The sequence below is a fragment of the Anser brachyrhynchus genome (assembly GCF_964034855.1).
Source record: "Anser brachyrhynchus genome assembly, chromosome: 11".
Classification (NCBI taxonomy): domain Eukaryota; kingdom Metazoa; phylum Chordata; class Aves; order Anseriformes; family Anatidae; genus Anser; species Anser brachyrhynchus.
The window spans coordinates 19,262,912-19,289,526 of NC_137706.1; the positions used below are offsets into that span (position 1 = coordinate 19,262,912).

The window sequence follows — 26,615 nt, forward strand, 5'->3', positions numbered from 1 at the left end:
GCGCCCGCCTCCCCTTCCCCGGCCCTGCCCCTCGGCACAGGCGCCGTGTGCGGCCCGCGCCTCGCCGAGCTGCCCGGGGCCGCTGGCTCCGCCCGGCCGGGAGGGGGCCGCCCGCACCGAGCCCCCCGCTGAGGGCACGGGGGAGGAATTGGGGTGCGGGGGCCCGGGGGGGTGAGGAGCCCCCGGGGGTGAGGAGCCCCCGGGGGTGAGGAGCCCCCGGGGGTGAGGAGCTCTGGGTGCAGCAGGGGATGGGCTGTGGGGATCTGGGGTTTTTTTGGGTGTGGGGTGGGAGCTGTGAGGTAAAAGTGAGGGATGGGAACCCGGGGTGGGGGCTGAGGTGGCACAGGGGGTGCTGGGGACTGGCACCCGGGCAGGACAGCCAGCACAGCCCAGGGGTAGAAACACTCCATTCCCCCTTCTTCTACACCATCAGGGATCGAGCACAGATAGGCTCCAGTTATCCCCACGCCACAAAACACCCCCGGGACGCAGCCACACGGCCCCGTCCCACAGCCAGGCCCTTGGTGCCCGAGCCCCGGCTCGTCCCCTGGCTGTGTGTGGGGCCAAACGCTCCAGCCCCGGCTTTGCCCCGTGCCGTGTCTCTGTGCCGTGTCGTTTGCCTGCTCAGGTGCCCAGGGAAGAGAAGGCCCGGGCAGTTCTCTTCTCCCACCTTGCTAATTAAAGCTAGCAGAAATAGGTCAGTCTGTTTCCATCCTAAGGCCGTAAGGACTGCTCAGCAGAGGGAAGACAGGGTGAAGTACTTCTCTTTAATCTGTCTGCGCTAACTCTCCACATGCGTTTCATCTGCAGAGCTCTACGGCTTCAAATAGTGCAGCCCCAAACCCTTGACATTTTCAAGCAAAAAGCCTGCAGTCTTTACGGAACAAACGCAGCTGGTGCAGCCCACTGACCGTCCACTTATCAGCATGGTTTCTTCCCCTTCCTATGCAGTTCTGCATCTCCCATTGCCAGTCCTTCCCTTTGCATCTTTTACAATTTATTTATGTCGTGGTGTCATCCACGACAAGCTCAGAAAGTCTGTTATTGAGCAAGGACCGTTGTGAAAGCGACCGCTGTGCCAGCCTTCAGTGACGCAAGCCTGGGCATTTATGGTGGATTTTTACAATCCTATGGCGTGTCACGTTTCTGGGAAGTGGCAGGTAACATTACAATCCAATCGTTTAATAAATGCTGATGTGCCTTGAAAAAAAAACGCTTCTGCATGGTTTTATTGGTGCTGTGATGTTGCAAGCCTGATACTGAGGTCAGAACCGATAAAATCTTGCGATGTCAGGAGCAATGAATTACCCGAGTGCCATGACAATTGATGGCATTAAACAGAAATAAAACATATATAGAAGTGGAGAAGAAACGCAAGCAAATAAACCAAAGAGCAGGAGGTCTCCTTTCGGTTGCCAACAGGCAGAACCCAGCAGGATCGCGTGCGATGTACGTTTATAGGAAGAGGAAGAAAAAGACGAGAACTAAAAGGCAGAAGGCAGGGAAAGTGAAAAAAAGCCCAAACAGGAAGAGACAGGAGGCAGGGAAAAACCAGGGGAAGGAGAGGAAAGGAGAGGAGAGGAGAAGCACTGCCTGGCAAACACCAGCCAGAAGGCGGGAGGGGTTTCCGAGGCTGAGATGCTTTGCCTTCCAGAGCCGCAGAACGTGGGGAAAGGGTTAAAAATGCAGCACTAGCTTGGGTGCAGCGAACGTTTGCAGTTTCCCAACAGTTCTGTGTTGCTGCCAGGCAGATAAGAGTGCTGAAGATCCCCCAAAAAGGGCTCCTCCAAGGCTCGCCAAGCATCCTTGTGCCGCACGGAGCAGGGCTGCGCCGCTACTGCCATCGGCACAGAGAGCAGAGCAGGCAGAGCCCCGCGGGCTGGGGCTCGCAGGGAGCTTTGCTTTTGCTCCGACAAAGCCAGCACAAAGTTGTTCATCTGGAAACTTCTTCTGGGGAACGGGGAGTGGGACCCAGCATTCACCTCAGCTCATCCCCCTTAAAATGACCCCAAACCAGTTATAACTCAAAATCCCTTTGTGCTGTGCAGTGCTTTCCATCCCTTGCACAGGGGGAAATCCCCACCCTGTCCCCACTACTGTAATTCCCTTCTACCTCTCAGGATTTAGTGTTGTGCTATTATTTCTGTTGCTTCCCTGATCCCTTTCCCCTGGGGTTACCCTCAGCCTGTGCCACTCTGGCTCCTTTACTTTCAAAAGCCTTTTTGGTGAGGGGCCTTGCCAAACCCTGCTCTTCCCCTCTCCCCAAATAAGCCCGAATATCAGGTCCTAAAACTCAGGAAACCAACAGATGTTGAAACTAAACTAAGGAGGCCTTTCCTCCTTTCCAAAAGGAGGAGATGTGGCAAGTCGGTGAGCAAGAACAGGATTACTCTCGGCGTGCTCCAAATCAGCAGGAAAAATCTCCTGATTCAAGGGAAAGACACTGTGGCCTGCGAATTACAGGAAAAGGCAGAGCTGGTGTGGTTAAAAGGCCATAAAAAAAGAAGGGTTGGGGCTGAGGAGCTGTCAGCTGGCTCCTTCCCATGAAGGAAAAGAAGTTAGTCATCAGAACTGAAAGCGCCATGCGACTTCAACACACATGGAAATGATGAAGCGCAGGAGCTCGCAGAACCGAGGGGAGCGATGCCGAGGGGACACGCGGCGGCGCTGGGAGCAGGCAGGGCAGCGCTGGGGACCCAGCTTTGTCCTCCGCTGCTCTCCAGCATGAGGACGCTGCTGCGCCTCCCGCAGCAGCGTGACACCAAGCCCGGCTCACGTGGCGTTGCAGGGCTTCAGTTCTCCGCTGCCCTGGGGTTGGTTTTGGCGTTTTCCCACCTCCCGGCGCGATTCCGGCCCCGCAGCTCGCAGGGGAGAGCACTTGGGAAGGGGAAGGGGCGCTTGGGCAGCGCCAGCCTTTAAGCCCTGTGAGGGGAGGCACGCTCAGACTTCTCACCGTGGCAGGACCGCGAGCAAAGCGAGATCCCGTATCACAGTGCCAGCTACAGGGCCGAGATGCCCAGCAGGACGGAGATCAGGCAGCAGGTGAGCCTAAGCTTCGGCTCGCATCAGGGAGGCTGGCTGCCCTCCGTCCTTCAAGGCAGGTACACAAACACCTCCCACGCACAGGCTTCAGCCTCTGCCTGAACAAACACCACTGCCCTGCCGTCTGAGGCTCAAAGAAGCTGTAACCAACTCCATCCGGGGCGCGCTGCCGGGGAGAGATGCCCCACTAGCATCCCGTGCTGGGCTTTGGCACTGCCAGGGCTCGGTAATCGCTCCGCCCAGGGACCTGGAGGATGCTGCAATGAAACATGGTCACAGCACAAACCCCATCGAAAGAGCCGCAGTTCCTCGTGGCACGGAGCGGCTCTGGACACCGCGATGTCCTTCCAGGCAGCACCCAGCCACGCGGGCCTCCCCAGGCACAGCTACGGTGCCTCACCTGATCTCATCTTTTTTTTTTCATTATTTTTATGCCAAAATCGAGTTCAAAAGTGGCAGATGCGCGAATGCCCGTTTCACTGCTCCTGCCCCCTCCCCTGTTCTTGCATAGGGCAGCCGCTGTTGCCACCATAGGGTTAAAAACAACAACAAAAAAGCAAATTCAGGGAAATCTTGAACAACACAGGTTAGTTCCTCCAACACGAGTAAAACCCTGCCCTTCCCCTTGGTGGCCTAGAGTAAGTTTTAAATTTTTGACCCAGAAAGCTCGTGCTTCACAAACACATTTAAGTGCCTTCCTCTATTAATACAGCATTTATTTTTAAGAAATACTTGACGCTATATATTCTTGCTCCTATAAACTAAAACGCACGGTATTTTTCTAACGTAACTGCGTACAAGCATAAACAGGCACACTTTTACGCAGCACGTTTTCTATTCTGCATGCAGTTTGTGGGATTGCTTGAGGAAATTTCTCGAGGACTCTCAGAAGCCTGAACAGGATGCTCGCTGCGCGTGCCCCACCTCCGGCCTCCCATCCCACTCGAGATTAGCACACGGACTGGCCAGGGCGAGCACCCTTGTCAGACCCCAGCGGTTTAGATTCACATTCAGAGTAACAGAACGGTAACCCTCTTTTTTAAATGAAAAAAAAAAAAAAAAGCCACGTACTTGAAGCAGTGAACTGTTTTGTATGCTTGCGGAGCAAATGTCATCCTTTTGGAACAAAGGAGCAGGATAACAGAAGAGGGGCACTACCCTACGTAGGACAGACAGATGATTTTGCATTGCAACCACTTTTTCCCACCGGTTTTGATCTGTGATATATCCACAGTAACGACCCCGCTTACAGGATGTGCCTTCTACATTATTACTACATTATTACCATCTTCACCATATTTTTAAAAGAAGAGTTAAAGAAGCGAACTAGTTTGCCAGTGCCCCAGAAACTTTAATTATTAACGTTCCAGTACTTAAACCGATACTTTCAGAACTACCCAGACACTGGAAAATGAGCATACTTCATACATTCAAGGTAACAGACTCATGGTGGAAAAAATCTCGCTGGGCAACCGGCAGCGTTTGTCTTTGTCACGGTATTTCCAGCTCCGTTGCATTTTCCTGAATGATGCAGAAACTCCTGCCCCGGTTCCAGCACCCACTTTTTTCATCCCCCATCCTCGGCTGGTCCCGACCCGGACCAATCCCAGTTTCTCCGGCTGAATCACTCGGAAGACACCCGCCCGCTCCAGGGACACGCAAACGCCACCGGGCTGCTCTTTGCTCAGAAAGCCAGGCCAACATTGCCATCCCACGGCTCAGCACCGCAGTGCAGCACCGCAGCTTCCCGGCCTGCAGCCCACCCCTGGCTGCTCCCTTTCCCGGCCAAGCAACCTGCCCCAGCTTTTTGGGGTGCAGGAGGGGAAGGGAAAGCACCCCGCTCCCTGCTCCAGCCTCCCCTCCTCAGCAGCCGGGGCGCTTTGTGCTGCGCCAAATGGCTGCTTTGCACCACGCGGGGGGAGCGCAGGAGTTTGTAACCCGCTACCCCCAGACCAGTCAGCGAAAAACACTGAGAAAGTCTAAAATGTGTATTTAAATCAAGCGTCAAGATGACATATACCTAGGAAGGCGAACAGCTAACGAAGTGGCAAGTACGTTATCAAGAAGCAGTGAAGTTACAAGACCACGTCACTCTTCAGTAAGCAAAAAAGCTTTAGGATCCATGGTTTGAGTGGTTTTTTTTTGATTGCATCACGTAGGGCAACCTCACAGTGGCTCCCCACTTTAAGGCATGCAGGAGATTGCGGGACTGGACTAGATGATCTTTCAGGGTCCCTTCCGATCCCTAATGTTCTGTGATTCTGTGAAAGCACCAGAACTAGACTGAAAGGCCCCCAGAGTTCAGGATGTCCATTTTTCCTTCTATTCTCTTTAAATAGATTTTTTTTTAAGTTCTTTTCCTTGCCCTCCCTACCTCAGTGGTACCCACGGTGCCAGCGCTGAAGCTGAGCTCGGTAAGCAGCACACAAGAAGAATCTTGATTTGCAAACCGTGGCAAACACAGAGGAAGGAATGAAATTATTAATTTACCACTGGAGATCTTGCTCCGTGCTGAAAGTGCCTTTTAGCAGGTGTGTACTTCAAAACAAAAGCGATCACAGAAGAAAGAGGGATCAGAGCAGAGCCTGCACGCCTGCCAGCCCGTCACAAGAGAAATCTGCGATAAAATGTGTGCACTCACACGCGGCTCACCACCAAAGCTGAGCCGAGGAGACCTATTCCATTGCAGCCATCGGCTGCTTCATAAAAACTCATGGAAGTTTTTGAAGATGCTGGCTCTGGAGCTGGGAATATAGGCAGGGTGTGTGTCAGGGTTGGAACAGCTGGGCTGGAAGCTCACAGACATCCAGCTACAACAGCGCAACCGGGCCAGGACACCACCCAGCCAGCAGCCGTATGCTTTTCCTTTGTGGTTGCAGAGCTGTTCCAAAAGCTAAGCTTTCATTCCAAAAAGGGGAGGAAAAAAAGAAAGCCACATCTTCAGCCTATCCGAGCCTAGCCCAGCTTTTTTTCTACAGCTGGAAATTATATAGTGTCAGTGTTGAGCGATAGCACGGACAGAAACGCGCTGTGGCACGCTCCTGGCTAACCTGGCCACCGAAAAGGTGTCGCCTTGTAGCCTGGACAAGGTCAGAGATCTCCCAAAGCGTGGATGTGAGCTGATGGAGAGATGTGAGCTGATGTGCAGCCAGGCTTGAAAAACCGCTGCTGCCAGAACTGGGAACAGCCTCGCCGAGTGCAGGAGGCATGAATTAGTGTGAGGATGGTTCAGATGCAGTCATTAACCATAGCGCTGCTGGCAAAACATCCCAGAGCTTGCCACGCCGAACGTCCTCTCGTCCAGAGAGCTCTCTGAATGCAAACGCTCTCTTTAATCATCTTCCTAGGGAGGGGGAAAAAAGACACACAAAAAATCCAATCCAATCCAAACACCTGAACTGAGTATCAGCCCAGTCCAAACGTGAAACCTGCCTGTGCACAGAGCAACAGCTGAGCAGCCCAAGTCCTTGAGTTCTAGAGTTTAGAATCAAAATCTCACAGGTCTTCATAAACCACAGTGGCAGACATTTGTTAGCTCTGTCGTTACACACCTACAAAGAGTCTCTGCTAGGAGAGCAGTTCCTTTCCTTGCAGAAGTGGGGGATCATTTTCATTCACAAGATCTTTGAACAACACACAGGCAATTCTGGGATGCCTGGGAACAGCTCTGCTAACAGCTCTCCTGTTTGCCCTCAGCCCCACAAGTCCGTCTTCTGTTGTTCATTATTAAAAATTTCCAGTGTAAGAAACATTTCTGTTTGTTAACATCTACGTATGCAACGCATTATCGCTCTTAGAAGCTTTTCTTCATTTTAGCGTTTTTGAAAGGCCCAAGTAAAGCCAAATAAATTTTGAGTGACGTGGCTTTGGTTCAATTTTAATTCCAGTACTCAGTATTTCTTGGTGAAGATTTAACAGAACAATGCACAGACTAAACCTCATCAGCAATTTAAAGGAAACAAAAACCTCTGTTTCTCCAGCATGTAACTCATCTGAAAGGCAATGAAAAATACTTACCTCTATTTCTCAATCAACTAACACTTACAGAATGTTTTCGTACCTCTGTACATTGGTTGACTCGGGACTTTTCGATACCCAAGACAGATTTACTGTTCAGCAGCTGAGTACCATTATATGTAGCACGTTAACACCATTGTATCAGCTCTAAGTTTATCTATTTTCTTCCAGATAAAGGTACTTCCAGAACATCTGCATCAGTAGAGTAAGCGAGTTCTTGCATAACTGCTGTAAACGGAAAAAAAATATCTCCTGAAGGCTTTTTAATATGATCTTTCATAATTTAAAGTTCTTGGGAATTCATACCAAAACAGGAACAATGGATTTATTAGAGGGTTCACTTTCACCTAATGCCTTCTGCATGCTTCACTCTTCAGCTGTAAAGCAACAAGCAGCCACGTTTCCATACTTGTTTGTGGTCAAGGGAGGACTTTCTATTTGAAGTCAGAGGAAAAACCCTTCCATCTGTTTGCATCGTTTGTGAGCCAAAAGGAAAAGTCTTACAAACTGAGGTTCTTGCTCCCACTCTGTTCAATAGCTTAGAAGTGCCTGATCAAGAAAAATTTAAGGACTTTAGGGCTGGGGAAAAAAAAAATGAGGGAAGGTTGAAGTTTCAAGAAATATGTAAATCACTTTGTTCTCCCTGGATATGTCTCAATATCTTAAGAGTTGGGCAAAAATCCATATCCCAGCCCCGGCCAGAAGCTAGTCTTGGGACACAGAGAAAGATTAGCATATACTCAGCCCAGACCTGCTTATTTATTCCTTTAAATGCTTTTACTGAGCTAAATCGACCCATCTTCGCCACTTCATCAAGACAAGGAATTCTGTACCTTTAAGACAACAATCTCCCACGGCTCTTTTTCTGAAGACACCACCTCAGACTGTTGCCTATTTCCCCAAACAGAAGGGGAAAACGTTCCCCACAGGCACGAGCAAGATAACTTAGCCCTCCCCCGGATGAAGATCTTGAAAAATATTTCCCCGCCTCTATTTTTTCTGCCTTATTCAAGAAGAAAACCTGAAGTTACATTCTGCGCTCTGTGTTACAACAATGGAAATTTAAGGTTATGTATCAAAATGCACAGAAGCCAGGAAATGAAAACCAGTTTCCATAGGAACGTTAATGGCCTTCTCACTTCATCTTCTACATGCATTTTAGCACACACTTCATAGGTCTAAAGTAAAAGGTCCTTCACTTTTCCATTTCATTACTTGGCAACTTCAAAACTCCCAGGTAATGTGCCCCTGCTACATGTACAGTCATAGAAAATCACGGAGGATCGCGCGACACGTAGAAGGAGCAGTCTCTGTATACATATGAGCAGCGTATTCGGAGCTGGCAGTCATCACACGTACAGATGGACACAAATAATCCAAACACAAGCACTCAGAGACAAGTTTTCATGCAGCCTTAACCTATCCTAATAAAATACTGATATACATAATGCCTACATGCAAGCTCAATAGAAGCAGTCAGACACGCACGTGTCATGCGCTAACAGGAGCTATTACACCCTTTATAACGCACAGCTTGGATCTCAGGCATTTTCTGCATTCTGTGCCAGAGAGAGTACCAAGAGGATGGGAGGTTTGGGAAGTTTATTTCTGATGACCAACTCTATTTTCTGTCCACGCTGGTGTAACCCTGATGCTGCATGGCTAAAGCTACGCGCAGTCCTGCCGCCCGGAAGCAAGGCACCACACAGGTCTCAGCACAGTTCGTGGCTTCTCTTTTCCCTTTGAACATCTTGCAGCTCAAGCTGAACACGCCTGTGTAAACCCTCCTCCACAAACCATATTTGTCAGCGGCAACTTGAAAAGAAACCCTCTGCTCTGCTAAGAGCAAGTGAGTTTGATACAGATTTTCTGGATTTAGGTTCAACTATATATAGCTGGAGAGTTTTACAACTATTAATCCAACCTACCCCACTTCCGAATCACTTACTAGGGGTAGGGAATGGAGAGTGTCACTTTTTAAACTTGAGGTAAATTTGATTTGGTCTTAACCTGAAGAGGATTCTTCTAGGAATCATGATTTGGAACACAGAACAACCAAATAAAACAAAACGTAAAAACAAAAAGAACCACTTTAAAAAAACACCCCAAACTATTGTTTATGGTGCTAGCCAAACGAAAATCATTTCATTTGATCTCTCATATGTTTTGCTTTACACATATATACAAAACGCTTTAGCGTTTCGCTTTATATACATTTATTGCACTAGAACATACGCCTTCTATAGAAAAGATGCTGTAGAAAAGCACAAGATTGTAAATACTAGAGTTAGGATTTGTTGGCAATTGTATTTAATATTAACTGTATCTTGTTTTTTACAAAGCAGTTGAAAAAAAAAAAAAAAGGAATAGCAAGAAACCCCCATCTGCTGTCTAGCATCAGTAATCCTCACTGGTTTGTTCACCATTTCTAAGGAAAACATCATTCAAGGTAGCTTGTCACAGAGACTCTTCTAAAGTAACTGGCCTTCAGTGCAAATCCAGGGCGTTTGTCAGGTCATCTGGGTTTTCTCAAAGTCCCTCCTCCAAAAATTGATTGCCAATGGTAATATTCTTCCCTTCTAAAGGCCTTCCAGCCAAACACAGTAAATCCCACTACACGTCTGAGGATGGCAAATATCCTCATTTTACGCAGGTAAACTGAGGCCTAGATCATTCACTCACCGGCTCGAGGCCAGTCTTTTGAAAGGCCAACCACAGAATCCAGCTCTCAATCACAAGTGACACATCTGGGCTGGAGACTAGGCTTCCTCACTACAGAGGGAAGAGAATGAACTGATTACACTGACTTTGTTTCTTTCTTCATCCTCTCTAAGGGAATCGGGTATTTTTCGTGTGTAGTATCATCTGCTGTTAATATATGCAAATGATGTAAAATCTGTTTTTAAATTAACTCCTGCACTAAACCACACTCCAAAGGAGTCACTGTGACATGCCAACTGTAGGCAGTCAGACAGCGGGTAGGATTAAGCCTGCTAGTGACGTGAGACACTAGGGAGGTTAGCCTCATCCACCTGCTGACGGGCCCCTGCGGCCTGGTCTCCAGGAACACGTTCCGCCTCCTTCTCCAGACAGGGGGTTATAGCCTAGAAGAACATACAAGAAAGCCACCGTATTAATACTCATCAACACGCAAATCAAAAATTAATTTCACAATTATTTGCACCTTCCTTATACTTACTGCATAGGCAGCAACTTAAGGAAAATGAAAGCAGAGAAAATATCCAGACCTGAGATGGTATATTTCATAGGGCTAACAGTAAAAGCCATTGCAAATCATTTGTGTCTTAATTTGACCAATTCAATTAAATTAAAATTAATTGCCATTTAATTTCTCTAAATCTGCCTTAAAGCTGTAATGCTGCTCTGCAGTTGCTGTAGAGCAGTGAGAGTTTACCTGTTCTCCCAGGGTCCTACTAGTTAGGGACTTACAATATTCTTTAATTCCAGTCCTGTAACGAATATTTGGAAGGTCAAAAAGCACATTCACTTATTACTACTACAAGATTTTTAAATGAATTTGAAAAGGCAAAAGCACACAGTGATGCAAACAGATACTTTAGTTGAACCTTCCAATGCCATACTACAGACAACCTCACTTTATGAGTATGCACTTGGAAAGGTACAACTTGGCAAACATATTCAGTTTGTTCTGTACAAGGCAAAGAAAAGGAAATCCAAAAGCCTTGCTAACCAAGCAGGTTTCAAAGCAGCCTGTTCCACTGAAACTTCAAGCACCACCTCCACCTTTGAAATTTGTTTTTGTTGTACGAGCTAAGTTCTGCTTTCTAGCTTAATTCGGCACCTGGACGGAGCAGATGGTTCTTTCACTTCATCCTTAGCTAACTCATGAGAAGATCAGAGACCTCTAATTCTATAATCCGTTAAACTTAAGCAAAGATTTTGCTTAGGCTGAAATGAGGACAGGTAGCAGCTGGATGGATGCCTCAACCTAGTTGCCCTGATCATGTTTCTCAGCACATGAAAGAACCATGCGCTAAGAATGATCACGCATTTCTCGTTCCCAGTAGCAGTAAACGTTCTGTGCAAGAGCTACAAAAGATATCTGACAGTATCAGACATTAGACTGCACTCATATTAAACAACCTAAGATGAACCAATCTGTAATACTCGGAGCAGAACTTTCAGCATTGAACAGTTACCGAGGTACAGGATGTTTAAATGAAGCATCTTCAGGTTTGATACATTTAATCAAGTGACTTACTCACTGCTGCACCCTAAGTGCGTTTCCCTTTTAGTCTGATACAACTGAGGTTGTCTAGGGTGATCCCTTCTGCTATGGAAATTTGTAAGTAAAATATTATAGCCAAATTAGCACTTGCAGGTATGGCAAAGGCTGTTTGGCCAAGAGGAGAGGAAGGAGAGAAGCTGCATGGCTGTTCTACAGCAGTGACCTTTACGGGGAGGAGTTATGGCTACAGAAAACAGTTAATCCATCGAGATAAATTTCAGTGGTTGACTGTCAACTGACTGAGTTTAATGAAACCATTGGTGGCAATTGTTTTATACATCTGCAGGATTTGCGTATTCAATAGGTTATTACTGTAATGTCTGATTAACAAGGTCACATCTACCTTAATGAGGTGTTTCATGTCCCTGAGTCTGTAACAGGAAGTAAAATATTTTCTTCCTGCATTGAGTTAGTAGTACAGGTGACTGAAAGACAGGCCAGATATTAAATTACTGGACTTTCCCAACAATAGGGGAGGGGTCCCAGAAATACTGCAAGAACCTGTATTTTTGAGTCACAACAATCTCCCTAAGTTACGGCAAAAGCATTTACAAGAAAACTGAAATACTGTCTCCCTGGGGAAAAGCACGACAGAAACTGCCTGCCAGGTTTTGTACAAAGTGTGAGCAGACCACAATGGGTAAAGCTAGAGAACTTGTTTGTAAGGTACAGTGTTGTTTTCTCCCTGAACAAGAGGGAAATTACAGGTAATTATGCAATGACTTTTTACGCAGGTAGGTAAATGCTCTGTTTCAAGCTCAAAACATCTTAAAGATTTCACACTTACCACCTCCTCTCAAAGGCTTTTTGTTTGGTTTAGATTTCGGGACTGCTGATGAGGTGGAGGCACCGGATTCTACTTCTTGCTGTTCACAAAAGTAAACGTTACTCAGAATTTAGTCAATGTGAACTTCAACTAATCTAATTACACATACATAATTGTAACCTCATTAACAACTTGGTTGTTACCTGACTCAGTTTCAGGTTTCTTTTGTAACTTTTTCCTTCTTGCATGCTTTCCCACATTGCTATCTTCTGCCTTCGCTTCTCTTCTTCAAGCTAGGAGACAAATTGAGGATACGTAAGACAAAGATTTTAGAACTAAGAGAATTGCCCGTGTGACAGAAACAGCTACAACAGGCTCATCAGAACCCAGCGGCTCTATCTTTACCCGATGCAGTACCTCAGCTTTGTGAACACCCAAATCTTCCCAACAACAGAACAGCAACCCCCTCTTCCCCAGTACACACAAGACTGCGTCTGCAGCTTCTTTTGACCCCTTCATGCTTAAAAATATTTTGGAAGTAAAACAGAACTAAGTCTATAAAAAGTACTGAGTAAAGAACGTTGCATCTGATGGCCATTTGAAGCACAACGGGGGGTTCTACGGCAGAAAACGTGTTTTTTTAAATGAATAAGCCAGCTACATATTTACATCCCAATATACACTATCAAAGGTTCTCCCTTCTCTCTTCTGAAGTAATCAATCCAAAAAAATAAATAAACTCATAGTTAGAACAGACTGCCTTCCTCTCAGCAAGCAGGAAGAAAACAAGACAGCTGACCCGTCCAGTCAAACAAAACCAAGCTCCCCAAGCCCAAGTACATTAGGCCCAAGATTTTCTAAACAGTGGCTATTTTCTCCCACACTATGACTTTTCTTTCAACTGCCAGCATTTCTCACAGTGTCAGCTATAAATTGAAATCTGACTGTAGTTGATTGCAAAAGCAAAAATAGAAGAAGAACCGGGATTAATGAGCAATATTATTGCTGTGTTGATCACATCAACTTTTCTGCACCGCCCCAGATAGCCATACGCTATCTGTCACTACCTCAAACTGTAGCTCCAAACACTAAATTATTGCAATGTTGTGCTAAACTACATTTCAAAGAACTCGTATTTTCCACTAAGAGCAGAAAACACATGTACATGTAATCTAAAACTGCAGCAGATCCCCTCCAGCCATTCACGGTGCACCTACGTTCCTGTAGGTACAGACTTACCTCTCAAAAAAAAAAAAAAGTCAAAAAATCAAATAATAAAAGAAGCTCAAGGTGCTCCAGACACACAAATACTGGTGGAGAATCAAGCGTCCCAGAGATTGATCACTTCAAGAACGAGCAGAATACTAAACATATCAATAGTTTGAATCAACTGCGAGCGTCAGGACCTCAGGCTGACGCAGCACGCAGATACACGCCTGGTGACAAGGGCCAGGTGACGAAAGGGGAAGAAACCCCACCACCTACATTCCCGCAGAGAGAACGAGTCCCCTGTCCTTCCGGCAACTAGCGTGGTATAAACCTTTCTACAACAGCAGCGAAGCACCTGATGACAAGTTTAGGAGCTAAGGAAAGGAGTGCTCTCCAGTTACCTGTCTTTGTTTTTCTTTGTATCTTTCTGCTTGTGCATTCAACTCCTCTTGCATCCTGAGGCGTGCTGCTGCCAAAGCTTCCTGCCTCCTTACCACCAGGTCGGGCTCTAGGAAATTACACAAGAGTTTGCAAAGCAGTTCGAAATAAATTCTAAATGGTATCCTCAAAGAATGGGAACAAGGAAAGGCTCGCATCCCTTGCCACAACAGTTTTGCAGAAAATCACAGCTCAAGTCCAGTTTGCAGCTTATCTTTCACAGTAATTCATACGCTGATTTAAATCTCTTAATATTTAAATATTTTTAGAGCAATTACTTCAACGGGCTTTTAATGAATACAGACACCCATGTAACGAACCCATAAAAATTAAAATTCAAGCTTCTAGAATATTTGCTTCTATTTCTGAAGGATTTGTTTGACACAAATAGTTTCAGAAATATCATCCAGGCTTCGCAGGGATTCCATTTTTACCCGGAGAGCTCGTTTTATGCAGAAGCATAGGGCAACCAGCCCACGTTCACTCCTACTGCTTCTGGCAATTGGTCCTGCTGGTTGGATTATGGCAGCGGGGCACCGGCAGATTTAATCTGCTCCGTCAGCGGAGAAATTGCTCACAAACGTCAAACATATCTCAACAGAAAACTGGCAGTCTCGGAAAATCTACACCGAGTAACCCAGTTGGCCTTTAGAAGAGGTCAAGAGAAAAATGCTAAGAAGCAAATATTACTCTTTTTTATTTCCAGTAGCTGAAGTACCTCCACACCTGTTTGACTCCTTGTTCGTAACTACCCAATGATGAGCACAAAAGAACTTTCGGTAGTTTCAGGAATTTCATTGTATAGGCAGTTCCGGCAATTAAATCAAGATCCAATTATGATTACAAAAAAAACACCAGTAGGATAAGGACAAGTGAGTAACGTTTTCTGAGGTCACACGAACTGCCATGCCAGCACAGCAGAGGGATCGGTGCCAAGCACTTTTCTTTCAGCAGCCATACAAGCACAGCCCGCGCTTTACGGCAGCAGGTCTTGGAGTGGGGCAGGATCATGACTGCGTAAGGTTTTCAACCTTTGCCACACTGCAGAAGGCAACGCACACAGGAGGCGGCTACACCCCAAATGTACATAGTCCCAATGGAGTCAGGACTGCGAAGGAATAACTCAAAGGAGAGGAACGATGAATGTTAATTAAAAGGTCCCTCCTCCGGTATTTCCATTTGGGTGTTTTGTTTTTCTTTGAGAATTCTGAAAGCTTTTTTGACAGATACATGGCCACAACTCATCTGAAGCATGTGGCTCTCTGATCTCCTGCACTGTCAGACCAGCCATTCCCTTGTGCTGCAGAGCCCTGCTCCTTCCCTCCTTACCACATTGCTTCCTAACACAACCCCACCATAACACAGACTTTTAAAAACATTTCTTGTTTCCCCCCTGGTCTCTTCAGCAAGATCTACACGCTTCCATGGGCCTTAACGGCCACCCTGAGTACCCCTCACGGTTAAAATCCCCCAGAGCAGAATCTCTTTTTGCTGTCATTAAGCAAGATCCTGCCTGCGTGGAGCCCAACAGCTGTCAGCCATCCCACAGTGACTGAGGAGCGCAGCAGGAACCTAGAGGCTGACAACCACACCTCAGCACCACCGTACACAGCCCCGGGGAGCGCGCGAGGCTTTACTGACCGATATCTGCTGCATCAACCGCTCCTGACCGGCCGCCGGGCCTGGCGGCCAGGCTTTGGGATATCTTCTGGACGATGACATAGATGGCGACGCAGGCCAGAAGGATGTACCAGCCGTAGTTGGCCAGCAGCGAGCCCACTGCGATGGGGACGAGGCGTAGGTTAGGGCGGGCTGCCTGCCACCACCAGCCATGCACCCCTCCCACCCCTTAACTTCCCAACCCCAGGCTCCAGGCCCCGGTTCCCCTCACGCCCCAAGCTCCGGGTTCAGCTCCCCTCACACCCCCTGCCTCAACCCCAGCTCCCCTCACAGCCCGGGCTCCAGGCCCGGTTCCCCTCATAACGCACCCCCTGCCTCAACCCCCAGCCCCAGCTCCCCTCACACGCCCAGGCCCGGTTCTCCCCCCAGCTCCAGGCCCCTGCCCCGGTTCCCCTCACACCCCCAGGCCCAGCCCCAGGCTCCCGTTCCCCTCAGGCCCAGCCCCAGCCCCAGTCCCCTCACAGCCCCTCCTCAGGCCCGGCTCCCCTCACAGCCCCAGCCCCAGGCCCGGCTCCCCTCACAGCCCCCCGGCTCTCCCCCCCCGGCTCCTACCCGCGTGCCGCAGCAGCTCGGCGCCGCCCCCGCCCCACTCCAGCTCCGTTCCGCCGGCCCCGCCGCCGACCCCGCCGCCCCCCAGCTCCATCGCCCCGCTCCCCGCCGCCACCGCCCCCTCCTCCTCCTCCTCCTCCCGGCCGGGCACCGCCCCGCCAATCACCGCCCGCCCCGTGCATTGCCCCGCCCGCTGGACGAGCGGGCAGCCAATGGGGTTAAGCGAACCCCGCCTCGCGGGCCAATAGCGGGACGACAGAGTGGAAGGGGGGCGAGACCGGAACGGCGAAGGCCAATGAGAAAGGGAGGGCGGAGGGCCAATGGGGGCGCAACAGCAGCAGGTGGTCCCGCCTTCCTTAAGGCCCGCCCCCCGATTCCCCATATATGGTATGACCACGCCCACCCGCCCTCCAGGTACCGCCCCCTGATCTGTGACCACGCCCCCACCCGCGAAAGGACCGCCCCCCGCTCACGGCCACGCCCCCATTCCCCACAAACCACGCCCCCTTGCCCCCCAGGCCACGCCCCCTTGCCCCAGGCCACGCCCCCCGGCAGCAGCAGCTCAGCACCAGCGGCCCCCGGCCCCGCTCCTTTATTGAGGGGTGGGCGCGGCGCGGAGCCCCCGGCACGGCCCCGAGGGAAGCCCCCAGCAGCCCCGGCCCCCCGCTAGGAGCCGTTGGGGACGGCGTCTTCCTCCATCTCCTCCTCGGCGTCCTCGGCCGGCCCTGGGGGAGACAGGCAGGGTTCAGCGGGGTATATAATAATGCGTCATAGTGCAAAGTGTTAACAAACGCCCCAAAAAAAGGTTGACTGGGGGGGTCTCATATGCAGGTAATGAGCGATGGTGGCAGCCTGCAGCTAGGGGGTGTCTGCTTGTGGTCACAAAGACCCCCGGGGGACGCCCAAAGAGCCCCGGGGGACGCCCAAAGAGCCCCGGGGGACGCCCAAAGAGCCCCGGGGGACGCCCAGGACAATAGGGGGGAGTCCCAAAATCCTGGGATCATTGTCCTTTAAACGACTGGCATAAGGCTAAGCGTTTACAGCCGACACCACGGCACCTTGCTGCTCCCCTGTGCCAGCTCTGGACCCCACGCTGGCAGCCAGGCGGCTCCCCTGCTCGCCGCAGAGCCTTAGGGCTGATCCCCGCTCATTCCGGCCATCAAATTATGGGGGTTTTAAAGAGCTTTTTTTTTCAACTCTTTCACTATTTGCCCTTTCTGCCTTAAAGCACTTGCTGAGCACTTAAAGACACGTAGGTTCTGTTTGGAAACCAGAAGCAGAAGCAGAGCGTGACCTGGTTTTCGCTCTCTGCCAGGTATCTGACCAGCCTGCAGCAAGCCTTTCAGTCTCTCCACTTCAGCCAAAGTCGAGGCATTTGCTATGGCAGTCTAAAAAACAGACAAAAGAACACGATGAACCTTCACACACAGCACGTCAGTCTGTTTAAAATAAACATACCAAGTTTTTTTTTCCGCCTAAGCAAAGCTAAGCTTTTACATTCTAAAAGGTTCTACATATGACAAAGCACGACCTTACTTCCTCCCTTATTAAACAAGCTGTTCTACTCTGGGAGAACTCTAAGCTCAGGACAAAGTTTCAGTTAAAATCTCAAAAAAACAGGTATGCCGTAGAAGAAAACTTACGGGACAAGCACCTACAACAAACAGGCCGTACTGTCCTATTCATCTGAGCAGAGTCAGATGTTGCCGGAAAAAAAAAAGCACATTTTTTCTGTTTGGATTCAGTTTTTCTCCTCCATTTTTGTCCCCGTGTGCTGTCCTGCCACACCTACCTTAATTGCCTCGACGTCACCTGGGGAGGGCCCAGTTTTCTTTTTGTCCGTTGGCAGACCTGCGCCTGGATTGAAGCTTCAAAGAAAAAAAAAAAAGCAGAGTATCATTACACTCTGTGAGGAGCACGTGCTTCTCTTACTTCCAAACCAGGTTTGGAAGCATTTCAATCAATCAAGTGTAGTATCTTATCTTTGTTAACAAACTGATACAGTGAATTGCCTCCTTCAGAAACACCAGCAACTCATCCCCAGGGTCCCATTCCCCCTCCCACCCTTCAGCTGCTCATAACAAGAGGCAGGGCATAATTTATGAAGTATTTGACAAGAGCTACTCGATTTGGATGTTGTTGAACACTCCGTTTCGTCCGTCACCATTACGAAGGCAGGGTGGATAAATACAGAGTAAATGAAATGGGGGTTTCCTTTTCTCACATATTTAATGTGCCATTGTGACAGCCTGTGTTAAAGCCTGCGCTACTCTAGGTGCAATCTTAAACTTTTGCTTCTCAGAGTTACCTGCTTTAAAAAAAAATAAATAAACGTTTATAGTCTGTGAAAATGGGAGTTACTGACTAAGCAGGGGGAAAGAATTTCCTGAAATGCTGACCCAGCCTCAGAAACCTGCAGCCTCTTCTGCAGCTATAGGGAGATTTTCTTTGTATGTTTATCAAACTATTGAGATCACTGATTTACCTGTTCTAAAACTACCAGACCTGAACCCTTTTTTTACTTACAATCCTTAGTGAAAGTCCACCTGTTACAGTTTTAGATGCTAAATACATTTGAGATACTTTTGTTACTCAGCTATGAATTTGGAAATGCTGTTGCCATGCGTGGTCTGAATTCTGTTTTCCAAACAACTCAATGAAAAATTACACAAAAAGAAGGCCAGGTTACATAGGGCCCTGGACAACCTGATCTAGTGGGTGGCATCCCTGCCCGCGGCAGGAGGGTTAGAACAAGATGATATTTAAGGTCCCTTCCAACCTGAGCCATTCTATGACGTACCATTTAAGAATTTAACTGAATAAGCATATATTTTTATATTAAAATATAATTTAAAATCTATTATTTATATATTTTATATTAAATTGTTTTCATCTGCATTTATCCTCCTAGTTAAAACAGGTTCTACTGTTTATAGTCCCTAGAAAAACATAAGATTTTTCAGTTAGTGATCAGCTAGAGAGTGGAAAAATAAACATACAAACAACAGCCGCCTCTTTGCAGTAAAGTAACAGAGGGGAAAAAAAGGTTTCCTGCTCGTTGATGTAAATGAATCCACCCTGACCAAAGGTCTCTTTCAGAAATATTCCTGAGCTGTATTCACCACCATCCAAAAATTAGCCAGAAGCGCCTCGTGAAATCACCCTACCGAAGTTAAGCCATCCTGCCAATAACGGCTGTTTCAGTTTCGTGCGTAATGCCGCACACAAAGTGGTGTTTCTGAAGGAGAACGCCAGCGTAAATTTATTTTTCATCTTACGTTTTTGATCTCCTGGCAATATCCTTTGCAAGCTGTGCACCCCGTTTGCCCTTGAACATTTTCTCTGCCTCCTGTCGCTCCTACAGCGATACCACACACACAAAGTTAATTTAGGAACATTGCATTTTGCAAAGTTGCTGTCTTTGCAAAGAAAGATGCTTTGGCTCATCTTCATCAGCGAACATTGGCACACAGAGAGCAGGCGTAACAACAAGCACACAAACACTGTCCAAATGCTCAGACTCAAGGCATATCAGCCTAACGCTCTGAAAAACAACAACTCTCCCACACTGCATCTTCACTGAGAACAGAGGGCTCCGCTGTGATTTCTCGTTCCTTTCTCCAGATCTCTTTCTACCAAGAAAACTAGCCAGCCAGAAGAGAATCAGACTAAACAAACGACGGCAGTAAAACATAGTCAAATGTAATTAAGCAGACTAGATTCTTAACGGAATGAAATCATAAAAGAAAGCAAAGCACATGTTTTAAAGCCACTTAGGATTCATAGTTTCAATACAATTTACAAATATGGCAGAAAGCTTGCTCTTGCCACTAAAGTTACAAGAACGTAACAAGAAAAAAGGTCTTCATCGTGTGCTGAATCAGAAGAGAGAAGACTTACTTTGAGTTTTACTTTCTGAAAATCCAGTACTCTGACTTGAGGAACTTTGTGGATTACATACAGTCTGTAATGCTTCTTATTTGTTACAGGATTCCTTAAAATGCTACAAAGTAAATAAAGGTTACAAAGAGGTACTTAATATGAAATACATTAAAATAAAGATATATCTATATTCAAATACAGATATAAATTCAGAGGAAAAACACAAAAAGTAACTTCTCTTTTCAAGATTACATACCTCAGGTACGTCAGTGATTTAATACTTGATAATGGATCCAGTTCACCCTACATAATGGGAACACAGAAACAATCTTGAATGCATTTAATAAGAATCCAATATTTCAAAACAAAGTTCCTAAACTTCTACCCGTCTTTATAAGTTACTGCTTCAGAGTCTGAATAATCTCACGTTCATTTCAAGCTTATTTTTTTTTTAAATTTAGGCAAATAGCATTTGTACCGTGGCAAATGACTGCAGTAAGTCAATGAAGTTTCAAGTAATACTACTATACGCAATTTAAGGCGGCCAACTGAGCCAAAAGTTTTGATTCCTACTATGGAAAAGATATGTTCCAGAAACAGGTGGAAAAAAGAGCAACGAAGCAAGTTTCATTTTTAACAAAGAATTAAGAATAAGAAAATTGCAAGTAGACCTGCTGGTATTAGATCTGCTCAAATGCTATATAAAGGATTCAAATCTGGTCAACTTTTACACATAACACCACTAACAAAACCAATAAGGTTGCACTCAGGCTCTTGGCTTATGAATTAAATAATTCAAATGGAGAATATTAGATGCACTTGCGTTTTCCAGTTCTGAATAAGTGACCAAAAAGAAGTTTTAAAAGAGAATTTTCATACAGTTTTTAAAAACAGAGACTGTTTGTTCAGTTCAATATTAGACCTAAAAGTATTTAATTTCAAAGTAATTAGATCACCTTTGTGAATGCTCCTCACTAGACTCTCACATGTGTTTTAGAAATCATTTACTATTTAGAAATTACAATTATTACAATTTAGAAATCAATTACTACACCTATTTTAACAGGAAACCCACACAAACATTTTGACTGCTGTTCCACTGCATGCTGCAAATTATGCTAATTAAACCATACACACTGATATACACACCACACTACCAAATTCAAGTGGTATTTCTCTAAAGAAAAAGGTTAATTAGAAAGATGACAAAACCACACAATTTAGTCCTGTTTGGATTTATTCTGCATCAGTAGCTTACCAATTCGGCAATGTTATTGTTGGTAAGAACGAGCTCTGTGAGGCTGGGCAGAGCCTGCTCAAGTCCCTCACCGATCCGACTGAAGAAGAACAAAAATCCAAAGGTTTAACTTAGGCGGGAAATTAGCAATGGTGAAAACACACAAATACGAAAATATAGAGCTTCTCTCTTAAAGATAACCAAGTCTGACACCGGCACAAGTTTGGGTTGGCATCAGCTACAAGACTTTTTCTAATCAAAGCAGCATAAAATACCAGCTGGCACTGAAAGAGCATTAGATGCACGATATGAGTTACATTCATTCAACTGCAGGCATCCCTCTTTGCCTGCTCTTTATAGGGACGGTAAATGAACTCCAAAAGATTCTAGCCAAGTTCCAGACTCTGCATGTCACTGTCCTGTCTGAAAAGTGAAGACTGACCAGGGACAGATTTTTTCAATGAACAACGCAAGCAAGCTGAATAGGGCTTATACAGTATTCGCTGCCATTTTTTTCCCCCCACAAAACAAACATTTCTACAACTATCCTGCACTGACAGACGCTTCTCCTCCCAAGAGCACCTTCCTCTGCCCCAGGGTCCCAAACGCGACCACTCACCAAATCCTGTTGTTATTCATCAGGAGGGTTTTCAGCCTCCTCAGCAGGGGGAACCCGTCCAGCTTGCGGATCTCGTTGTCAGAGAAATCGATCGCATCGAACTGGTCCAAAGTGGCGCCTAAATTCTCGATAACGGGGATTTTATAGCCTGGGGGAGAGGAAGTAAGGCATGGATTAGAGGGTGGCTACGGAAGAGTAAAACACAGCGAAAAACAGGGCCTCGGGGAGATGCCTGGACAGAGGGATTGCTAAAAAAAAAAAGCCTGCAGGGTGCCTTTACCCCGCTCCCGCACAGAATAAAGCCTCCAACAGCCCCCACAGCCTCCCCAGAGCCAAAAAACGAGTTCCTGGACCCAAAACCAGTCCCACTGGGCCGGGCCCAGCTCCCCCCCCGGGGCCCAGCTCCCCCCCGGGGCCCAGCTCCCCCCCGGGGCCCAGCTCCCCCCCGGGGCCCAGCTCCCCCCTCAGCCCCGCACCGCGCAGGTCGAGCTCTCGGTCCCGGACGGCGTTGGTGTACTGCGCCGCCTGCTCGATCAGCTCCGCCGTGAGCTTCACCATCCCGCCGGGCCGTGCTAGGCCACACCAGGCCGAGCCGCGCCGCGCCGCGCCGCGCCGTGCCGAGCCCGCCCCGCTCCGCCAGGCCCCGCAGCCGAGCGCCGAGCAGGCGCCGCCCGCCCCCCTCCTTCTCCGCCCCTCGGCTCCTCCTCCGCGAAATGGCAGCCGGGGAGGGCGGGAAGAGGGTGGTGGTGGTCGCTTCTAGGTTCAGCTCTGTCACCTGAACAATAAATAAGTTCTTCCTCACGTGGCGACGAAACCTCCTGTGGTGCAATTTATACCCATTACTCCTTGTGCTATCACCGGCCACCACTTAGATGAGTTTGGCCCCGTCCCCTTTACATTGCCCCCTCAGGTATCTATAGAGGTTGATAAGATCCCCTCTCAATCTCCTCTTCTCTAGGCTAAACAGGCCCAGCTCGCTTAGTCCTTCCTCGTAAGACAGATGCTCCAATCCCTTAGTCATCTTCATGGCTCTACACTGGACCGCCTCTAGAAGCTCTCCGTCCCTCTTGTACTGAATCATGGAGGAGCATGGAGTCCAACTCCCGGCTCCACACAGGACCACCCAAAACCCAAACCATGTATCTGAGAGTGGTGTCCAAACGCATCTTGAACTTGAACTCCGCCAGGCTCAGTGCCATGACCACTTCCCTGGGGAGTCTGTGCCAGTGCGTGACCACCTTCTCAGTGCAGAACCTTTTCCCAATGTCCAGCCTGACCCTCCCCTGTCCCAGCTCCATGACGTTCCTTCGGGTCCTGTCGCTGTCCCCAGAGAGCAGAGCTCAGCGCCTGCCCCTCCGCTCCCCTCAGGAGGAGCTCACTGCGCAGACGGTGTCTGGGGTGCACTGGGGACACCCCAGGGTGCGGGACCTCTAAAAGAGGGGAGCACAGGGACTCCAGTGGGTGCCCCCCGAGTCACACTCTTCCCCTTGTCCCTCATATCCTTCTAAATCTCACTTAAATGTCTTTAAACAGTGCTTTTCCATACAGTTGGAACCTCGTCCCCCCAGGGAGCTGGGGGGGGCCACAGCAAGGGCCCAGGGGAGCAGCTCTGCTCAGGTGCGGCCTTCGCTTGGGGCGTTTGGGCAGTTCCCTGCGAGTGCCGCCATAGCACCAGAGCACTTCAGCAGCTCGTCAGCAGAGGGAACTGATGTCCTACAAACGCCTCTGCCTTTGGCCAAAGCAGCCCCAAGCGGCACAGGGTGCCTCTGTCACCCCTCTCTCCCCAGGCCGGGGGAAGGCCAGGCCTTGCAGATGTTGGAAAAGTTTGGGTCTTTCATTTGTCTGCAGCAGCACTGCTGAGATGGGCAGCGATCCTTCTCTATGGGCTCCTAGCAGCAATTGTGAATGTTGAGGGAAAAAGTACAAAATCAGAAGTTTTTTCGCCCCAAGCCCTCCTCTCATGGACAACACGACCCAGCCAGAGGCCATTGCAGTCTCCCTTGTGGCAAAATCTCTGCTGAGCTGCGGTTTCTCCACGTTCCCAACAGCTCGGTTCTGTGCACAGCCAGAGAGTGCAGAGCCCCGCATCCGAGCACATCTATCAACGGAGTAAAGGCTTGGCTTTGCTAGCCATTAAACCCTAAAACAGGCAGAAGCTGTTACCAGAGCTTCCCTCTCTGCTTCTGGCATTTCAGATCAGACCAACTCTGCAGGAATCCAGGCAGAGCAGGCTGGGGACCTGCTTCCCGTGGGCTGAATGGCAGCAAGCAGGCTGCTTTCCCTTGGACAGTCAGCTGCTGAGCTTTTAGCCAGTGGGACTGTGCTTTTTCAGACAAATGCTGCTCCCTTCCTGCTACACAGCCAGGGCAGCCTCACACAGTAATTACAGCTCTTGGTGCTTTCCACCACCCCAGCAGCAGTTTGGGCTTTGCTCCCGAATACAGGGTTGCCCATAAACACCTTCCCGCTGCAGCGCTCGAGACAGTCGCTCTGGCATCTCCACGTGCTTTCCGGCTCTCAGGGAAGAAATGATGGGCTGGGAGCACTGCAGGCTGCAGCACAACATTCACCTTTCGCCTTCAAGATAAAGCACACTTTCAAGTGGCATCACCCACCTCCTGACCCACTTTACGGATTTGGAAAGCTGAGGAAGAGCTGGGTGTATCTCCTGGGGAGCTGAGATGGCTCAGCCTGCCGTGCCTGGGCAGGCAGCTTCACTTCAGCGTAAACCAGGTCCAAGGCTGGTGAGCTGCCTGGCATTAACGCCAGGTAGTCACAGCCAAGGCACTTGGCCCCGTTGGCAGGGCTCGGCTGGCAGCAGCGGCGCTTTGCGGATGGATGAGCCACAGTGCAGGTGACGTTAACTGAAGGTGGCATGGGAAGGGAAGTGGTTGGTCACCCCCAGGTCCCCAAATCCTGCTGAATGTCACCACGCCACCGCCTCTGTGACCCTGGAAAAATACTTCTCCAGCCCTCAAGGCTCCCTCTGTGAGATGAGGCAGAATGATTTCTGCAGCTACCACTATCTAGGGAAGGATTTTATTTTTTTGGGAGCTGTGACATTTCTGTGAACCCTGAGGCTGTGACGATAGTGTGAGTGCTGCAGCCACGCTTGGCACCACACAGGGATGGCTCATACTTTTCTTTTGGGAGCATCCAGCAGCAGCATCCTGTGAGTGACGCCTGGCTTGGTCCCCAGGATTACAGTGTCAGCGCTGGCTCCGTTCTGGCTGGCAATCCCTGCGGAGGTGTCGGCTGAGGTCACTCAGTTCCTGCGCTCCCTGCTAAGGAAACACCCTCGCTGCTGTCTGTGACCAATGCTACGTACGAAAGCACGTAGTCAGGTTTTTATAACATCTGCGTTTCTTTAAAAGAAGTTAGGAGAGAGCAAGAGAAAGAGGTATCATAAGCAGTGATGAATTAGCAGCGTGGTTGCACGACTAAGGAATCACACGACGGGAAAGTCGATGCAATCTTCAGTTGTTTCAGGCAGGCATTGAAAGGAGATTCTCTTCAGCCTCCTGGGAAGCAGGTCCTGCCCCTGACAAGGCTGAACAAAATGGGGACCTTTCTCCTACAGCACAGTACAGCGGCGTGCCTCAGCTCTCTGGCTGTAATGGAGCCGTAACTGAGAGCAGACAGATTGTTGGTGTCAGATGCGGTACACGAGCTCTTAAAAGCCCCTTCTTTGTAATGGGAAGTCAAAGTGATGATTTTTAAGATGTGTGTTCTCCACCTGCCAGCTATGAAATGGCTGATGGCTGTGAACGCAACCTCACAGCCAAGCAGCAAATGAGGAGTCAGGCTACTCTAAGAAGATTTTCCAGAAAACAGCTATTACGGATCGGTCACTGGTGCCAAGAGACAATAGAGAAATGTGCTTTAATACACTGCCTAAGTATTCGTTTATCTTGAAGAGACAGCCACTTTGATCCTCTGAGCATACCAGTGTCAGAGAGACTTTAATAGCTCCAAGCTAGCATTGCAATAGCTTAGATAAATAATCTGAATTTTATTACTTTCCAAGAATGATTTCTGATGGAGTTAGAGCCCTGGGAAATACTGGAAGCTGGTGTTGTTACATGAACCCGATGTGTAGAATTTATTTCTTTTCCCGGCAGGCTGGAGGGCAGCAGAAAGCTAGATAAAGCTGCGACTGCTAGGGATTGGTCATCTTAAATTGCATTGCTTCACCCATGGTGTATTTTTGTATTTTAAGTTATGCCAAGGATGTAAGGGTAAACAGCTTTTTTTTTTTTTTTTTTTTTTTTTTTTTTTTTTTTTAGCATTTCAGTACATCTGAATAAACCATTGAGCAGTGTTACAGGCAGGCTGCTGTGAGCCAGAACTGGAAGTCAGAGCTGACGCAGTGCTCCTGCTTCACAGCTCCCGTTTTTGACAGTGACACAGCAACAGAAATTAAAGTTTGTTATTTTACAACCAAAGTGGCAGAAGCCAGAAGCATTTCACCCCACTTCTGACCTCTGGTTTGGCCCAAGACCAAAAAGGGGATCCCAGAGCAACAGAAGGACTCAGTACGTGATACATCATCTGGTTAATTCACATTTATCAGATGATAAATGGGAAGAACTGTGAGACGCACAAGCCCACAGCAGCACAGCTCTGAGAAAGCGTCTTCCCTCGACTTGGACGCGCTGATTCTTGTGGCTCCCTTCCAGCTCGGGATATTCCACGACTCCCTCACGAGAGGGCTCACTTCTTTCCCTTTTCACACATAAAAAGCTCAATTCCAGATACCCAGGCACTACCCTGGGCGCCTGACCCACGGTAAAACCCTGTGAAAGAAACCCCGAAAGGCTCCACGGCTGCCTCCATCCCCACCACACCAGCACCTCTCCGTCCCCAGCCAGAGAGGGGAAGGTGGCCCCATGGCTGCCAGCCCACA

At 48.4% G+C, this 26,615-nt stretch overlaps 2 protein-coding genes and 1 long non-coding RNA gene across 5 annotated transcripts; 1 reads left to right on the plus strand and 2 right to left on the minus strand.

Annotated features, from left to right (window-relative positions):
• Positions 1 to 53: 53 nt before the first annotated feature.
• Positions 54 to 9,497, plus strand: LOC308201008. Of its 2 annotated transcripts, none has more exons than XR_013955995.1 (2): positions 54 to 153; positions 811 to 9,497. It is a non-coding gene; the product is annotated as an uncharacterized lncRNA (long non-coding RNA). The 2 variants fall into 2 exon arrangements; XR_013955996.1 differs by lacking the exon at positions 54 to 153 and adding an exon at positions 238 to 697.
• On the minus strand, positions 9,349 to 16,127 carry SELENOS (selenoprotein S). 2 transcript variants are annotated; one of them, XM_080607704.1, is made up of 7 exons: positions 15,975 to 16,127; positions 15,384 to 15,521; positions 13,706 to 13,812; positions 12,299 to 12,388; positions 12,117 to 12,195; positions 10,475 to 10,529; positions 9,349 to 10,163 (listed from the first exon to the last, which is right to left on the minus strand). In XM_080607704.1, exons 1-6 carry the CDS (start codon positions 16,063 to 16,065, stop codon positions 10,498 to 10,500), a joined length of 537 nt encoding a protein of 178 aa, XP_080463830.1. In that variant the 5' UTR covers positions 16,066 to 16,127; the 3' UTR covers positions 9,349 to 10,163; positions 10,475 to 10,497. The 2 variants fall into 2 exon arrangements, with proteins under 2 accessions (XP_080463830.1, XP_080463829.1); XM_080607703.1 differs by lacking the exon at positions 10,475 to 10,529.
• Positions 16,128 to 16,547: 420 nt separating this feature from the next.
• Positions 16,548 to 22,524, minus strand: SNRPA1 (small nuclear ribonucleoprotein polypeptide A'). The gene is made up of 9 exons (XM_080607706.1): positions 22,186 to 22,524; positions 21,710 to 21,857; positions 21,112 to 21,190; positions 20,110 to 20,156; positions 19,872 to 19,974; positions 19,250 to 19,329; positions 17,764 to 17,839; positions 17,266 to 17,359; positions 16,548 to 16,696 (listed from the first exon to the last, which is right to left on the minus strand). The coding sequence occupies exons 1-9, from the start codon at positions 22,265 to 22,267 to the stop codon at positions 16,638 to 16,640; spliced, it is 768 nt and encodes a 255-aa protein (XP_080463832.1). The 5' UTR covers positions 22,268 to 22,524; the 3' UTR covers positions 16,548 to 16,637.
• Positions 22,525 to 26,615: the final 4,091 nt, after the last annotated feature.

Bases quoted from the DNA above. Each gene is read 5' to 3' on its own strand.
- SELENOS (XM_080607703.1), bottom strand. From the start codon at position 16,065: ATGGAGCTGGGGGGCGGCGGGGTCGGCGGCGGGGCCGGCGGAACGGAG. The intron at 15,522-15,974 runs GTAGGAGCCGGG...TCCCCATCGCAG, and splicing joins CGAGCTGCTGCGGCACGCGG to TGGGCTCGCTGCTGGCCAAC. The intron at 10,164-12,116 runs GTAAGTGTGAAA...ATGTTCTTCTAG, and splicing joins AAAGCCTTTGAGAGGAGGTG to GCTATAACCCCCTGTCTGGA.
- SNRPA1 (XM_080607706.1), bottom strand. From the start codon at position 22,267: ATGGTGAAGCTCACGGCGGAGCTGATCGAGCAGGCGGCGCAGTACACC. The intron at 21,858-22,185 runs GTGCGGGGCTGA...CCTCTCCCCCAG, and splicing joins CCGAGAGCTCGACCTGCGCG to GCTATAAAATCCCCGTTATC. The intron at 16,697-17,265 runs GTCACGCTCTGC...TGTCTCCCCCAG, and splicing joins TGGCAGAGAGCGAAAACCAG to GGCCGGCCGAGGACGCCGAG.